This window comes from Echinops telfairi, unplaced genomic scaffold (genome assembly GCF_000313985.2).
Source record: "Echinops telfairi isolate 266 unplaced genomic scaffold, ASM31398v2 ScPeMD7_30;HRSCAF=105, whole genome shotgun sequence".
NCBI classification, from domain to species: domain Eukaryota; kingdom Metazoa; phylum Chordata; class Mammalia; order Afrosoricida; family Tenrecidae; genus Echinops; species Echinops telfairi.
Window position 1 is genome coordinate 1,822,600 of NW_022103927.1, and position 17,364 is coordinate 1,839,963.

The 17,364-nt window shown below is 43.8% G+C and overlaps 1 protein-coding gene and 1 pseudogene across 3 annotated transcripts in view; one reads left to right on the forward strand and one right to left on the reverse strand.

Moving 5' to 3' along the window:
- Window positions 1–17,364, reverse strand: part of LOC123521635 (zinc finger protein OZF-like) — a 52,913-nt gene that overhangs the window by 22,945 nt on the left and 12,604 nt on the right. Inside the window, exons 3-5 of one of the 3 annotated variants that reach the window (XM_045289685.1) lie at window positions 14,046–14,169; window positions 12,989–13,049; window positions 10,916–12,623 (exon numbers count right to left, since the gene is read on the reverse strand). In XM_045289685.1, coding sequence (XP_045145620.1) covers window positions 11,732–12,623; window positions 12,989–13,049; window positions 14,046–14,169 — 1,077 coding nt within the window. In that variant the 3' untranslated portion in view covers window positions 10,916–11,731. Of the gene's footprint in view, window positions 1–10,915; window positions 12,624–12,988; window positions 13,116–14,045; window positions 14,170–17,364 lie in introns of those variants that run through there. The other 2 variants (XM_045289684.1, XM_045289683.1) reach the window with 2 other exon arrangements.
- Window positions 14,942–15,214, forward strand: LOC101639278 (annotated as a pseudogene).

Below are 17,364 nucleotides of genomic sequence, written 5' to 3' on the forward strand. Positions count from 1 at the left end.
GAATTCGAGTCATGGAAGTGGGAGCGGGGAGGAAACATTTAGGAACTAGAGGAAAGTTGTATTTCTCAGCCAATACTTTTTATAGATTAACATATTTACATATGGACACACCTATGCTTATACCTCTGTCCATAGCTTTACTTCCTAGATCGTTCCTGTTTCCTTTTACCTTCCTTCTGCCCCATAATCACGCTTGTCCTACTTCTGCCTCATAGTACTTCCTCTCAGCTTGATTGATGTTACTTCAACACCCCCAGGATCTCTATATCCTCGTTGTTTTTAATTCCCTAGTTGTTCCCCTGACTGTGGCGTTGTTTGCTCAACGCACCCTTCCCCAGCCCCCTTCTACCCTCAAGTCCCTCTGCTTGCGTCCCATGCCTGTCTTATGTAAGTAGGCATACCAACAATGGCACAGACCAAATAGTAAACAAACGATTGACTAAAAGGAAAAAAAAGAAAAAACACATAATTCCAGTTCTGTCTGCTGACCTTTATGGTGATCTCCCCACTGGCCTTGCAAGAATTCCAGGAGCTGCCCCTCCTAGCCTGAAGTCTATTTGGGGACTTTTTAGGGGTTTTGTGGTTTGGCTTTACTCCCCCATTACTGATCTGTTATGCTCCTTTCTTGGTTTGCTCTGCTGTGGGGGTGGGGGGGTGGTTCAGACCCCACGACCTCCCCGCAGTGTGTTCCCATCCACCCTGTCTTTTGAAGCTGTGGGTATTCAAGAGCCAACTCTGCGGCAGGTTACCCTGGGGCCACATGTAACGTATGGCCGGAGCCCCCTTTCCCCTACCCCCAGTATGTCTGCATTCCTATCCTCCCATGTGTTTCCTGATACGATGTGTGGCGCTTGTCTGCCTTTCTGCTTTCCTGTGTAGTCCTCTCGAGTTGCCCCCAGCTTGGCTTCCTGTGATGCAGTCAGGACTGTAGCCTGAGAATTTTGGAAACTCCGGTCTCAAAAGTGCTTTGTTTTTCAGTGTTTTTCTCTGTGTTCCTGCCAGTAAAACTGTCGCGTGCACCCATAAACCCTGTCGGTCTCTGCAGGATTCTGGTTCCCGTTGCTTGCTCCTGCTGACCGCAACCAGCCACATGCTTCAGCCGGCATTTTTCTTGCAGGATAGCCAAACACGTCGTCTCCTGACTCCTACCAAGATGATGCCACCCAGTGTCTGCCTGTCATTTTGTTGCCAGGCAACTGAGCCCATGGTCTACCGACCTCAGCAAAACAGCGCCCAGTGCTCCAACTGTGTGTGTGGGTGGGTGGGTGTTGGTATTTAGTGGGCTGGCCCCACCCCAACCAGGCGTTGTTCTGAGTTTTCTCACGGATGTGCCCCCACCCCATCCCCCGTTTTCTCCTGGTTTACAAACAAGCAGCTTGGTCCTGTTTGGTGTCTGCTTTGACCTTCTGTTCATTTTGTGCTGATTTTCCTTTTGCCAAGCCTTAGCAAAAGTCATTTGGAAGACAGGCCACTGAATAACTGCTAACTCTCCTGTTATGAAAGGTTTTTCAATTTCATTACCTTCGACCCCTGGGCCAGCTGGTACAGCTCTGCTGTGACAATATGTGTCCAGCCAAGGATCTCAATGTCCTTAGAATGCACCCTGAACCAATTGACAGGTCTCTTGTTGCTTTCAAAGGTTGCGGAAAGTCCGCTCATGCCATTGGTCTCCTTTGAAGGCTACTGGAGGGCCACTCCAAACAATGGTCACACCTTCAGAGGTTCGGGTGAATTACTCATGCCAGTAACTTCCTCTGTTGGCCATGTAAGGTTACCCAAGACGGTGACCCCCTCCTCACTCCCAATCCTTTGCTTGCTGTCTAGAAAATGGCCGGGACCTAGTTTGCTGGCAGAGACTGGGTCCCCGAACATCTCCCTGTCAGGGGCACCTGCATGAGGCTCCAGTTTCATGGCACCTAGGGGCACACTGCAACTTCATTATGACCCCCAAGGCATTGGGCTCTCTTCTTGTGTTTTCTACATGGGCAATAAAGGGTCTGTCCCTATTGTATCCTGTCTAAATGGCATAGATTTGACCTGCAGATGCTGAAGGAACAGGGGTTAATCTCATTCTACAACACCATCTGGCCTCAGTACATTCTATGTGATGGGGAATCCTGGCCAAAGAATAGCACACTTTCTCTAGAACGTTTCTGCAAATGGCTGGGGAAGTGGGAGGAGTTGCCTTAGGTCAAAGCATTTTTCCTCTTGAGAAGTGGTAAAGACCTTCCTTTCAGGTGTACTAAGGACTCTCTAAGGCAGTGGTTCTCAACTCTCCTAATGCCTTGCCCTTTAATACAGTTCTTCATGGGTGACCCCCAACCATAACATGATTTTCATTGCTACTTCACAACTGTCATTTTGTTACTGTTATGAGTTGTAATGCAAATATCTGATATGCAGGATGTATTAGGCAACCCCTGTGAAAGGGTCGCTCGACCCCCAAAGGGGTCACAACCCACAGGTTGAGAACCGCTGCTCTAAGGGTCCTGAATCTGAAGGCTACTCTACCCCCAGCCCAGCCACACCACCCTTGATCCCTGGACCTGTAGAAGCTGGGGGACAAGTGGCCCTGCCAAAGTTCTACCCTTAATAGAGACAGTTGGGGAGTTCGGTCCCTGGGCAATTCACAAGCCTTTCACCCTAATTGAACTCAGGCAAATTAAGAGTGACCTAGGCAGTTACTCAGACAATCCAGAAGAGTACATAGAGACCTTTCAGCATCTCACCCTAGTCTATGACTTGACTTGGAAGGATGTAAAGATCATACTGGGACAGACTGTGACAGACTTTGAGAAAGAACAAGTGCTGAAAGGAGTGAGGAAGTTTGCAGAAGGTTTCTATGTGATGATAAGTATCCAGTAGAAGAAAGAGCTGTGCCTTCAACTGACCCCACGTGGGATTGTAATGATCCCAATGACAAGTGGGCATGGGAACATTTTCTGGTGTGTATCACAATGGACTAAAGTCAGGATGGCAAAAGACCATCAATTACACCAAAGTGACAGCTATTCACCAAGGGCCTGATGAAAGCCCCGTAAGCTTCTTACAGCTGCTGAAAGAAGCCCTGGGGAATCACACCACTCAAGACATAGACTCATGAAGGGCAAGTCCTACTCAGGGACAAATTTCCTACACAGGCAGCACCAACATTCGGAAAAAAACTCCAGAACTTAGTACAGAAGTCTGAAGGAGTTATGCTAGAAGAGATGGTCACTAGTGCATATGCCACCTTTGACAATAATGACAAAGAATAGGAAGCCCAGGCTCAGGAGGAGAGAAGGAAGAACATTAGGCATGTGCAGCAATGGCTGCCATTGCTAACCAACGCCCATCGACTGCCTCCCAGGTTTCCAAGTCCCCTGAACAAGGCATCAGGTGTCATGTGCCCTGGCGCCCAGGTCACTGGGCAAGGAATTGCCCTAAATGGAATAGTCACCCACCCTGCTCAAGGCCATGCTATCGCTGCCAACAAACTGGCCACTGGGCAGCACTCTGTCCTATGGGAATCAACCAGGAGGGAAGGTGGCCTGGATGGCCAAGCAGCAGGAGAGAGCTGTTACTGGTATGGAGCCTTGGGTGAACGTCGATGTGGCAGGTAGGTCAGTAAATTTCCTCCTAGATATTAGGGCTGCCTATTCTGTGCTCACCTCCTTCCCCAGACCTTTGGCACCCCACATTTGCACCATCCTGGGAGTGTCAGGAAAACCTGTAGTCAAACACTTTATGGAACCTTAAGGTGCCTATGGGAAAACTTTTATTTCTCTCATAACTCCCTAGTAGTCCCTGAATGTCCAGCTGCTCCTCTAGGCTGAGATGTATTGTCTAAGCTACACACTTACATAGTAATAGGGCCTGATCCTAGTCCCACTATAGCTGTCCAAATGTTCCTTACTGCAGAGGAGCTGCAAAGTCCCCCACAGGAACATTGGGAAGTGCCATGAAGCACGAAGACTGGAAGACGGGAGTCCCCGGCAGAACTAAAGATGCAATCCCTGTAACAATTTTCCTAAAAGACTCCACCCAGTTTCCCCACCAGTGGCAGTACCCTTTGAACCCATGGAAGCCATCACAACCAGACCTCAGAAGCTGAGGAGACAGACAAGTACTCTTGTGAACCATCGGATGGTCTTAAGATGGTGTTTCATCGCCACCGTGAGACAGGTAAGTGCTCCTTCAGAAAATCCTGCTTCAGACCCACAACAGTCTTTAAGCTAGTAAATGCTTTCACACGATTCTTGTGTTTAAAGTAAGCTGGCACCCAGGCCTGCCAGTCCTAAGATTTATTTTGTCCAGGTGGAGACTAGCTCGGGGACTATGGAAATACCCATTAGAGATGTCTTTACTACTGCCCAGATACCCTTAGTGCCTGTCCCTTTAGGATGACATGAAGGGACGAAGCCCATAGAATGGGGCCAGAAGAAGGTGCAGAATAGGGCTTAGGCTCAGGGCAACTGCCTTCCTGAGTGTGAGCTGGCCAAGGTACACCAAGATGGCCACTGGCAGATCCTACGGGTCGAAGGGGAATTGTGCCTGTGCATGGGTGTCCAATGGGAGGTTGCCAGCAGTTTGTGATTAGACATTGGTGTCTGTGTCACCCACCACACACTTCCTCAGAGGTGGTAGCACTGAGATGGGCCAGACTATCTGCCCAGTAGTAGGGCTGTGCCAGGGAGCTCAGAACCATGGACAGGGTGACTAAGGTAGAGAGGGCAGCCCAGAAAGGGACTGGGGAGGCAGGGGTGTCACCTGGGCCAGCCTGGGAGAGAAGAGAGGCAGGTAGAGAAGGGATGATCCCTGGTTTATGGAAGAGGGCAGGACAGGGAGCCAGGAGACCTGGGTCAAGTGCAGCATCTCCAACTCATTACAGAGTATTCCTGGACTCACCTTACTTAGAGGTTCTAAGTGCAGAGGGCTTTAATGCAGGTGGAGCAATGTCCTCATACCCCAGGACAATTACTGCTGGGCTGCAGCACATGCTCAGCCCTGCCAGTTCCCTGAGTGCTGTGCTTCCCATGATGACACTACGTCTCTGATAGGCAGAGCTCCAGGCTAACAAAGCCTTCACCCTCAGTTCCCAGACTGCCGCACACAGGAGACCTGGGAGTCCTGCTTACAAGCTGACATTGCAGGTGCCCTGTCAGACCTGGAGAACTCTCAGATTGGTGAGGCGCTAGCCTGCCCAGGCACCTGCAGATGTCCCTCACCTCTTCCCCAAGTTTCCCGTGACTTCGGTCTTCCTAACACCTTGGTGTTCAGAGTGCCTGACACCAGAACGGTCACATTTACATGGAGCTTCTCTATGGGGGGGGGGGGGGGGGGGGGGGGGGAGGGGGGGGCGGGCTCCAGGTTCACACTCTATGTAGGTGAAAACGCTCACTCTATGAGTTCAAGCATACCCAAACTCACAATTATGTGGAAAAGAACTGGGCTGAAATGGATGTTTCACTGTGATGAAAAGAGGTCAGGACATTCATTTTTCAATAAGCATTTTACACAAGTAGTGTTGGAGGCTTTAGCAGTCCCCAGTAGACACAATGATGTGTCATGAAGTGCCCTGCTGTATCTTCACGCAGAAGACACACTTACTGCTTGTTAACATTTCAGCTTGAGTTCTTGAAAGGCCATGGTGGCTTTTCCGTCTAGCCCTCCAGCTTGGAGGTGGCGGCTCCCTGGGGTTTCCTAGGGTTTTACCGCCACTGTGGTAGATTAAAAATAAAACCTGCAGCATAACCACGATGTGTGGGTTGTTGTACGACTTAGTTCCAATTCAGCAACTCTGTGGACAAAAATGAATCTGTGTGACCCTGCAGCACCCTCACAATCGCTGCTGTTTGAGCCCATTGTTGCAGGCCACGTCAATAGATTTCATTGGGAGACCCCCCTGAAAAATGGTAAGAGCACAGGCTAGCCCCTTAGAAAGTTCATGACATAACCTCCCTGGACCTGTTTCTTCATCTACAAAATGGATAAGTGCATACCAGCTTCACAGGATCATGTCCAATTATATGAGATTCTCCAAGCATTTACCTTCAGGAAGAGGTGCACCCTTGCCCTTACCCTTTCCCTGCTCCAGGAAGTCCAGGCCTCACACAGGTGGAACTTGCAATGAAGTCTGGTGCTATGCAGTACTAAGTGGCAACTGGGTCTGTCCCTAGCTGATATTAATGCCCTTAGGAGATCCTGTTTTCTCTGCTGGAGGATTTAAGAAAGAGCAGTATTTCTTACTAGAAACGAGTACTATGTTAACAACAGGTTTAGATTTTGAGTCAAATGTACTCTGGGAGTGGAACAAACCTTATAGGTTTGGAAATCCCCCTCAGAGAAGAGGTTCAGAGGCATGATGCAGGCTGTACTCCTATGGGGAATGGGTGATCTTGCTCCTTGGAAAGTAGTGGTGGTGGGCTAGCTCCAATGTAATGCTCATCCTCAGGAATTTGATGGCTTTTCTAAGGAGTATCCAGTGAGAACAGGGGCATGGCTGGCCTACAGATACAGCTGTCAACAGCCAGCTTTTAGGGTACTCTGATGATCTGGACCCAAGACCATGCACGTAACCCTTCCTGTCCTGGCAGACACTGGAGAGAAGGTCTGGCAGAAACACTGCTCCTGGCCAATGCTTTTTTCTCCTCATCTCTCACCAACCTCTTTCTAAAGCCAGATGTGTGTAACTTTCTTGGGTCATTCTACTTGGCTGTATACAAGAAGCATCTTTCCTTCCTCCAAAGCTACACTGCTGACTATGCCATCACCTGGGTTCATCCATGTCTTTTCCCCCAAGCCCTCATCCCGTCTCAACTGGAACAAAGCTGAATACATGCCTATCCCTATAGCTCCAGCCCCATGACTGACACCCTGGCTAGAGGGACTGGTCCCTGGCTGGACCCACAAACCAGACTCACCTGCCATATGTCAATGTAAGGAAGCCATGGACAACACAAGATGAAACCTGCCTGTAAAGAACTCTGGGGTAGAAAAGAGTACTTATTGAACAGTGAGCTGGGCTAGGGACAAACAAACCAAATATCTAACTTTATGGTATTTCCTAACCGAATGCTCAAAGTATAAGCCAGTATCATTAATGTCACATGTAAGTAACATTTTGCTGAAGACAGGTCAGCAATTCATTGACAGGGAGACACCACAGATTCAGGTCAGATTCAGAAGAGGATATGGAACAAGGGATATCATTGCTGATGTCAGGTGAATCTTGACTGAAAGCAGACAATACTGGAAAGATGTGTACTTGTGTTTCATTGACTATACTAAGGAATTTGATTGCGTGAACGATAACAAACTATGGCTAGCCTTGAGAAGAATGGGAATCCTAGAGCACTACATTGTGCTTGTGAGGAGTCTGTACATGCATGGATCAAGAGACAGACCAAGGACATACTGCATGGTTTAGAGTTCAAGAAAGGTGTGCGTCAGAGTTGTATCCTCTCACCATACTTATTCAATCTGTATGCTGAACAAATCATCAGAGAAGTTGAATTATATGAAGAGGAGTGCAGTATCAGGGCTGGAGGAAGGCTTGTTAACCCTTGATATGCAGATGACACACTGCTAGCTGAAAGTGAGGAGGACTTGAAGCACTTGCTGATGAAGACCAAGCATTGTAGTCCTCAGTATGGATTACAACTCACTGTCAAAAAATTCACAATCCTTAAAATTGGATCAGTAGGTAACAATATGATAAATGGAGAAAAAATTGAAGTTGTCAAGAGTTTCATCTTGCTTGGATCCATAACCTATCCATATCCATAACCCATGCTCACGAGATTAAATGACACATCAACCTGGGTAAAGCTGTTGCACAAGCCCTCTTTAAAGTGTTGAAAAGCAAGCCTGTTACTTTGAGGACTAAGATACACCTGACCCAACCATCTTATTTTCTATGGACTCAACTACATGTGAAAATTGGACACTGAATAAAGAAGACTAAAGAATTGATGCACTTGAATTATGTTGCTGGTGAAGAATATTGAATGTATCATGGACTGCCAAAAGAAAATGATGATAGCAACATATGTACAAATATGCTTGATACAATGGATGGATGTATAGATTGTGATAAGAGCTGTACAAACCCACAATAAAAAGATTTTTTAAAAAGAAAGAAAGAAGTACAGCCAGAATGCTCCTTGGAGGCAAGGATGGCAAGAGTTGGTCTCATGGTCAACATGTCAGGAGAGACCAGTTCCTGGTGGAGGCCATCATGCTTGGTAACGTAGTGGGGGAGCCAGAAAGAGGAAGACCTTCAACAAGATGGATTAACATAGCGGCTGCATCTATGGGCTCCAACATGAGAACATTTATGAGGCTGGGCAGTGTTTTATTCTGTTGGACAGAGGCTCGCCGAGTCAGAGCTCTCGAGGGCACCTAAACAACTTCGTGGCATTACCAACTGCGACCTCTTAACTAGTAGAAACACCCTACCCATCACAGATTAGACATGCCCCACCCGCCTTGTATATATAAAAATACACTCTTCACTATATTGTATGTGAACCTTTACCTGGGTGACAATTCAATACTTTGCTGTCAGAGGAACTTATGTGTTAATATCAGCATGCCCCTTAGAAATATGTTTTTTAATACTCATCTTAATCAACTCTTCTTTTTAGAATCTGAACGCTGCCACTTAGACCCACGGTGAAATGTCTTCACACTCCATCTGGCAACCAACATGGCCTCCCTATTTTAGTTTGCCTCCTCACCACCTCCACTGTCCTTATGCATTGTTTCTCCCTGACTTACCTTAAAACCTTCTACTTGTCTGGTGCTCTGATCATACTGATCTTGGAAGTTAAGCTGCCTTTGGCTCCATATCTCTGCTCGTTGGTTCTGGGACCTGTAACCCCTTTCTCACCACCATCCACGGGCTTGCCACCTCGCTTAGGCAAATGCCATTCTGGCACTGTCCCTCAGAACACTTTCTCTGGTGTCTTGACTTGTGGTTCATATCCCATCTCTTCATCAAATGTCATGAGCAAATTCTGCTCTTGTGTCCATTCAGTTGCAACACAGCCTCCCAGGCAGAGGGCGGGCTGCTCACACCATGCCCAGCTGGACCCTTCATCTCTCTGCTCCTGTGTGGTATGTGACTCAGTCTGTAGTGTGTCACCAACCTGGCTATTAGTCATGTCTGGGTTTTCCCTGGCAGGCCCTGCCTTAAGAGAGTCCTTCAAATTTTGAACAAATGGACACTGGGAGCCATGGACAGAACAGGACAGCTCAGCACAGGAAGGCTCTATGTGAGCCTATTATAGTGGAAAGAGCACACAGTATGGATGCCCTAAGTGGTATCCAGGGGATGGGACATACCAGGGTAGTCTGGGGGAAACTCCATTGGAGAAGGATGGTCACATGCCTGGCTCATGCTGGACTCTTCAGTAACTATAGTCCCATGCACTGCCCTGACATACCTCCCTATGAGCTGGGGTCTCAGTCTCTTGGTGTTGAGTCTAGGAGACAGGTATACATCTTGAATCAGATCAACAAGTGTCAGGGACAGATTCTGCAGAGACAATCCGACCTCACCCTTGTTTTATAGATGAGGAGACCATTCCAGAGAGGAGTCTTCCAATGCCTCAAATGAAATGAGAAAGGATGGTCAGGTAGGTGAGGGGGCATGTAGCACAGCTTCTGGAATGTTGAGAGACTGAGAACCTTTCTTACTACAGGTCATGACTATATTTAAGCCATGACTTTGTTGAAAGGTTGAAGAATACAAATATTAAAAGTGGTGATATCCCAAATAATTTTTATTTCATAGAGAAGGGTAAGTAAAAGCGTATTCCTAAAAAAAATCATAGACACTTTGGTTAAACAAAAATATAAAAATGTGAAGCTATAGTTTCTTACCATATCTGCTATAAAGGTCCATTTAATTATCAAGGTGTTGTTTCTATCTCTCTAAGCTATTCCTGAAGAATATTGAAAATATCATGACTGCTAGAACAACAAAGTCTGTCCTGGAAGAAGTACAAACAGAATGCTCCTTTGAAGCAAGGATGAAGAGACTTTGTCTCGTGTCTTTGGATATATTATTAGAAGAGACTAGTCCCTAGACAAGGACATCACTCATGTTAAAGTGGAGAGTTTGTGCAAAAGAGGAAAACCATCAAGAAGATAAATTGCAATAGTGGCTGCAAGGCTGGGCTCAAACATAATGACTGTAAGGATGGTGTAGGACAGGGCAGTGCTTTGTTAAGTTGTGCACTGGGTCACTATGAGTCACAACCAACTTGATGGCACCTAACGATTAACATAACCTCCCCCAAAGAATTCTGCACCTTTTGATTTATACCACATCTAAATGGCAATTTTGGCATACTCTCAGGGAATCAAACCATGTTTCTTTTTGATGTGGTGCTTTGAGAATAAAAAGAAGTCTGAAGAAAAAAGATCAAGGATACAGGGGGCATGTGGTAATATTTCCCAACCAAATTAGTACAGATATTCCTTGCTATTCTTGGTGAATGAGAAAGTGTACTGTCATGATGGGGTGGGGGTGGGGGGACACCTAAACCCCAAAACCTTAGCATAGCTTTCCTGGTCTTTTTCATTTTTCTTAAAGTTCCTCCATTATAAGCCCACATGATTGTCTCATGTCCTTCAAGAAAACATATCAAGGTTATAGCTTTGGAATCTAGGGGTGGGGGTGGGGAGTGGAGGGGTGGGGTAGGGGTTGCCATAACCTTCTGAGGTGACTTGTCTTAAATTGAAACTGCCCAACAGACCCCCTTGGTAGTCCCTGTTTTGATTGGACTTTGGGGCAACCTAATGAGACTAAGGTAAATGTATTATTGGGAGATACTGTCTGCAGTTTTCTACTGACTGTAGATACATTTTTAAAATGGGTTAGTTTAGAAGGAACCCATGCATCTATGAACTGAAACATGAGTAGCAATGCTTTTAGATTTACCTTTATATACATTTAGCAGGTAAAATAATTTTTTCTACAATGAGAATATGCTGCTTTGTATTCAAAGTAACAAAAAGGTTAAAATTTGACTTATTTTATGAAAACACACACACCTCAAAACACCCATGTATCAATGAACCTTTCTATTGAAGAATATTATTATATACATGAACCAAATGGGAAGAATATGTATCAAAATTCATATCCTAAAATTCAAAAGGAACTTAAAGGGATATTTATCAAGTTACCGTATTTAACAAAAAATAAAAAATAGAAATTAGTGTAAATGGGGATATAGGAATGGTGATATCCAAAAAGCATTCGAGAGGTCTTCTCCTGGAATATTTTTGTGCACCAAAGGAAAAGTAGAAGATCGAAGGCTTTCTCAATGCTTATAGTTACAGGGTTTCTCCATTTTGCAAAATGTCACAAGAATCCTTAAGGAGAAGGGGCACCAAAGGCTTCCATCACCTTTTACATCCATAGGATCAAGCCACACGATGTTCCCAGGATCTTTACATTTACATGATGCTTCTCTGGTAGAGTTCTCACATGTTTCAGTAGTTAATACAGAAGGCTTTTCCATATACATGAGTGTCATTGAAAGTAGGAAAGAAAAATCTTCTAACATTCATTACATTTATATGGTTCCTTGGACATATATGATTTTTTCAGGTTTGACAAAAGAAAAAGGATGAAAGATTTCCAACATTACTTACATACATATTTCTCTCCAGTATTCCTACTAAGATCTGTTGCAAAGGATGAAAGACATCTGAAGACATTTCAGCATTTTTTATATTAGTAAGTCCTCTCGCCACAGTGATGCCTTTTGTGTCTAGTGAGGTGTGAGGAACAAGTAAAAGTTTTCCCACATTCCTTACATTCATAAGGCCTCTCTCCAGTATGAGACCTTATATGTGTAGTGAGGTGTGAGGACCGACTAAAGCCTTTCCCACATTCCTTACATTCATAAGGCCTCTCTCCACTGTGAGCTCTTATGTGTGTAGTGAGGGATGAGAAACGACTAAAGGCTTTCCCACATTCCTTACATTCATAAGGTCTCTCTCCACTGTGAGCTCTTATATGTGTAGTGAGAGATGAGAAACGACGAAAGGCTTTCCCACATTCCTTACATTCATAAGGTTTCTCTCCACTGTGAGAACTTATATGTCTGGTGAGGTAAGAGGAATAGCGAAAGGCTTTTCCACATTCCTTACACTCATAGGACCTCACTCCACTCGGAGTTCTTCCCTTAGTGAGTCGTGAGGAAGGGCTAAAGTTTTTCCCACATTCCTTACATTCATAAGCCCTCTTTTCACACTGAGTTATTATATGCTTAGTGAGAGGTGAGGAACCACTAGAAGGTTTTCCTGAATTCTCACATTTACAAAGTCTCTCTCCAGGAAAAGTTCTCACAAAAGGTTTCAGATAAGAGGGACAATTGCAGTCTTCACATTCCGTATGTTGATAATGTTGGTATCCAATCTGCGATCTCATTTGAGGCACAGATGTGTGAACCAGGAAGGCTTTTCCACACTCATGACATTTAGAAGGATTTACTTCAGCATGAGTTCTCTTAGGCCTAGGACGATCTGCAATCCAGTCGAAAGTTTTCTCATACTGGTGACCTTCCTTATTTTTCTTTCCTATATATTCTTTACTCTCATGGAGGCCCTCTACCATATATCTTCTGTTAAAAATAGGCAATAAATTGTTAGAATAAAATGTGATACCATCTCAATTACCATACACAGTGGTCTTATGTTTTCTGCACTGAGTTATCTCATGTTGCATCGTTTGAATTAGGTCTATCATTATTGTAACAGTCTTACTAAATAGTTTTCACAGTCTTTATAAATAGTAGGACTTTATGATAGTTGTGTAGAAGTGAAATAAGTGTCAAATACTGAATATATGATTCCCATTTATGGAAATATTGTTTTTGAAATTATGTGAACACACCATTTTACAGCTAGTGTTTTGTACACAGAAATGCCATAACATCTGAATACTCACTTCAGAGACTTAACTCAAGGAATCAGGAAGGGTACTTACCTCGTCAAGTTCCCCTGGTGGCAGAGCTGCTCTGTGAGGTCACGGCAACCATACAGTCCTCCTATTATGGAGGACCAGGAGTCATTCTTCAAGGACAACCTTTGTTTATTATTACTCTGTTGAAAAACTGACCCAATAATTTTAAGTGGAGTTTTACAATATGAAACAAAACAGTAGAGACATTACTTGTGGAACAAGGGAAGTATTAAGGAAGATTTTGTGGCATTTGGCTGTTCCAGGATTTTGAAAATGGCTAAAATGGTAAAGGACCTAGTTAGGAGGAATTCTAAACAATTGAAAGTGGTGGTGATGTGAGTAGGGTGTAAGTAGGAGAACAAAGTAGAAAAGTATTGCAAATAATAGGAATGGGCAAAGGTACTATTAAAATAGAAAAAGTGGGGAATAGGTTTCTTATAGGCAGAAAAGGCATGAAGATTGATTTTTTTAAACTCAGCTCAAGTATGAGCGGAAGTTCCATATGCTCAAACCAAGAGATAATTTTTTGAGCTGATTTATTAAAATGTAATTCTGTTCCAACAGGTCTGGTCCTTCAAATTCTTGCTTTTCTTGTGTTCTCTGATAATGTAGCTCTAAGTGAATCCTTTTTCCTGTTTCCGCTTTCCTAAAATCATTCGTTAGCTTCTCAGAAAGAAAAATTAGTATGGTTCACATGGTGCTGATGGAGAAAGGCAGTTTAGGAGGGACATTTTCTTGACATTAAGTCAATACTGCAGTCTCTACGTATGCACAGGTGTATCCCATATAACTTGAAATAAACACAGTAAAACCCTAATGTGAGTTCCCAACCACAAATATTTTTACCTCAAACTGACTCCTGAAGCCACAAAGAACCTCAAGGTTTTTAAGCATAAAATAAATATTCAGTATAATACATAGCTTTTTAGTTTCATGAAATAGCCACTAAATTCTAAGCTCCATGAGGAAAATGAAAATGCCTTTCATGTTTATTCTTCAACCCAAATACTATCAAAAGGTCAATGAGTACAACATCTGTACTCCATAAAGAAGTGAGTCAGAAAAATGAAACTGTTCTTACCTGAGTCCAAGTTCCTGAAGGTTTCCATCATCACATCTCTATAGAGTTTCCGCTGAGAAAAATCCAGCAAAGCCCATTCTTCCTGGGTAAAGCTGACAGCCACATCATCAACAAGCACAGAGTCCTACAGCATTACACACAATCTGAATCAGCAAGATACCATCTCCCCAAATGTGCAAAAAGGAGAGGAGAGACTAACAGTCCTTGGGCACTGAAGACTTCACAGGGAGGTGAAGCAGAACATGGCCATTAGCCTCATCCCTTTGTTGTCCTCATGTATTACCAGACTGTAAGCCTCTTATTGGATAGACTTCACAATATATCTGACATCCTGAAGTTTTCTCCCCACTTTGACAACGAGCAACTCAAATGTTGGTTCTCTCTATTCCTAGGGACCATAACAGCCAGAACAGTTAAGAGGATGAGCGAAAAATCCTCTACAAATCAGAAACCTAGTACCACACTGCGTTCATCATTTCTTTTTGGAGAAGGATTAAGTTCACTTCCTTTGATAAGGTACACTAGAACATAAAGCAGAAGGTTTAAAGCAGCATATGCTATGCTGGTATCAAGGAAACACTCAAAGACTAGCAGCTTCATCCTTGGTTGAATAGACAAGCATCAGAGTTGAATATAGCAGATGTTTTAGAATTATTAAACTGGTGATTTAAAATAATTATAATTCATACTTATAATTGTACATCAACAACAATATACACCAGAGCACACAGGCATAACAGCAACATTCCATCCAATAACAGCATATGCATTGTTCTCTAGTGCACATGGATCACTCTAAGATAGACCATATGTCAGGTCACAAAATAAGTCACAACACAGACTGAAACCATAAACCATAGCCTCTCTAACTTTGCTGTTGGCTCCAGGTTACCCCCATGGCCGACTTGGAAGAGGGCAAGGAACCTGGCACCCTTTCCTCTCACTCTGGGAGCACAGGCTCCAAGTTTGGGGGTGATAAAGTGTTTTCCCTCAAGAAGAAGAAAGCGAGGGCAATGCGGACCTGGGAGGTGGAGTGCAATATGTGCACCATGCGTTGGGTCTAGATTCCTGACTTAGATGTCAAGCTGAAAACAAACAAGTGGATCGTGCTGTGGTCTGGGAAGGATGTACTCATTCCTTCCCCAACTGCTACATGTCACCGTGGGTGAAGCACAACAATTGTTGCTCTCTCTGCCAGCAGGAGTGGGTGGTCCTAAGCACTGGCAAATGAGAGTACAGGGAGGTGTTCTTTGGGCAGTTATCTGGAACCCTGGTGGACCTTGTTATCAAGTACCCTAACAAGGGCTTAGCACTCCCAGGGAACGGTTCCTTAAACAGGAGGCGATGAACTTGTGATTCTGTGGAACTCACAAAAGGCAAGGTGGTCAGTCCTATTCTCTGAAATCTCTACCATTGAGAAGATCATTTATTAAAGATGACCTTTCCTGCCTTCTGGTCGGGCTCTCTCTCTCTCTCTCTCTCTCTCTCTCTCTCACACACACACACACACACACACACACACACACACACACACACACAGCTTAGAAATGCTATGAAAAAGGAGAGAACTACAATGTGAATGTCCTTTATAATTACTTGTTGATATTCCAAGGGGCTGTGGAGCAGTGGCATTCAGGAGTATTTTTTTGTGTGCATACTTAGAGTAGATCAGCTAACAAAAGTGAGAAAATGTTAACAGCAACAAAGTCTGGTTTGAAATCCAACTCTTATCCTTCATTTGTTCCTGATATTTATTTTTTTTGTGGAGAGGAAGAGGTATAATTCATGAATCTTTGCTATAGTTTTAAGTTGGACATATACAAATGTAAAGAAAACAATATCCTTACAACTGGGCCAATGCACAACATCATGATAAACAGAGAGAAGTCAGAAGTTGTCAAAGATTTCAACTCGCTTGGATCTACAATCAATGCTCATAGAAGCAGCAGCAAAGAAAACAAACGATGTATTATATTGGGCAGATCTGCTTCACAAGCTCTCTTTAAAGGGCTGAAAGGCAAAGGTGTCTGACTCAGGCATGCTATTTTCAATCACCTCTTACGCATGTGAAAGTTGAACAATGGCTAAGGAAGATGGAAGAAGTGATGCACTAAATTATAGTGCTGGTAACGAATACTAAAAGTACCATGGGCTGCCAGAACCACAAATAAATCTGTCTCAGAAGAAGTATGGTCAGAAAGTTACTTAGATGTGACGATGGCAAGACTTAGTCTCTCATACTTTGGACATGTTATCAGGAGAGACCAGTCCCCGGAAAAAGACATCAGAGAAAAACCTCTGACAAGATGGATTGACAGTGGCTGTAATAATGGGCTCAAACACAATTGTGAGGATGGCGCAGAACCAGTTAACATTTTGTTTCGTTGTACATAGGGTCATTATGAGTTGGAACCAACTGAATAATGCTGCATTCAGAATGATTAAAAATGGTGAAAGAATACAACCCTGACATTTGAAACCATGCACTAGCCTCTTGTTCTGTTCTAATAACTGTCTCGTGGTTGATGTACATGTTCTGCATGAGCACAATTAATTGCTTTGGAATTTTCATTCTTCACAACTTTATCTCTGATTTGACATGACTCACAGAGTCAAATGCCTTTGTATAGTCCAAAAACCCTGAGATAAACCTCATTCTGGTGTTCACAGCTTTCAGCCAAGATCTATCTCATAGCAGCGATGATATCCCTGTTCCACAGTCCAACTTAAATTTTGGCTGCCTCTTACCAATAAAGCATTGAAACCATTTCTGAATGATCTTCAGAAAAATTTTACTTGTGTCTGATATTAATGGCATTGTCTAATAGTTTCTTCATTGTGTTGGTGCATTCTTTTTTTGGAATGGCCACAAATACATATCTCATCCAGTCTGTTGGACAGGTAGCTGTCATTCACATTTCTTGGCACAGACGAGAAAACATTTCCAGTGTTGAATTCATTTGTTGAAATATCTCAGTTGGCATTCCGCAATCCCTGGACTTTGTTTTCTGCAACTGCCATTGGTGTGGCTTGGACTTCTTCTTTCAGTATTATTGGTTCCTGACCATGTTACCTCTAGAAATTTCTAAAAACCCACAAGTTACCTAAATTACCTCAAGTCATAGAAAATTTCAACTGAAGTATAACAAGTAAAGAGACAAAATCAGTTATCAACCTCCTCCCAACAATGAATAGACCAAAATCTGATGGCTTTACCATTTAATATTAACTCAACTCAATTCAGGTCAACTCAACTCACTCTCATCCAGTGGATCCTGCCTCATGGCGACCCTATAGGACAAGGTAGAACTGCCCCTTT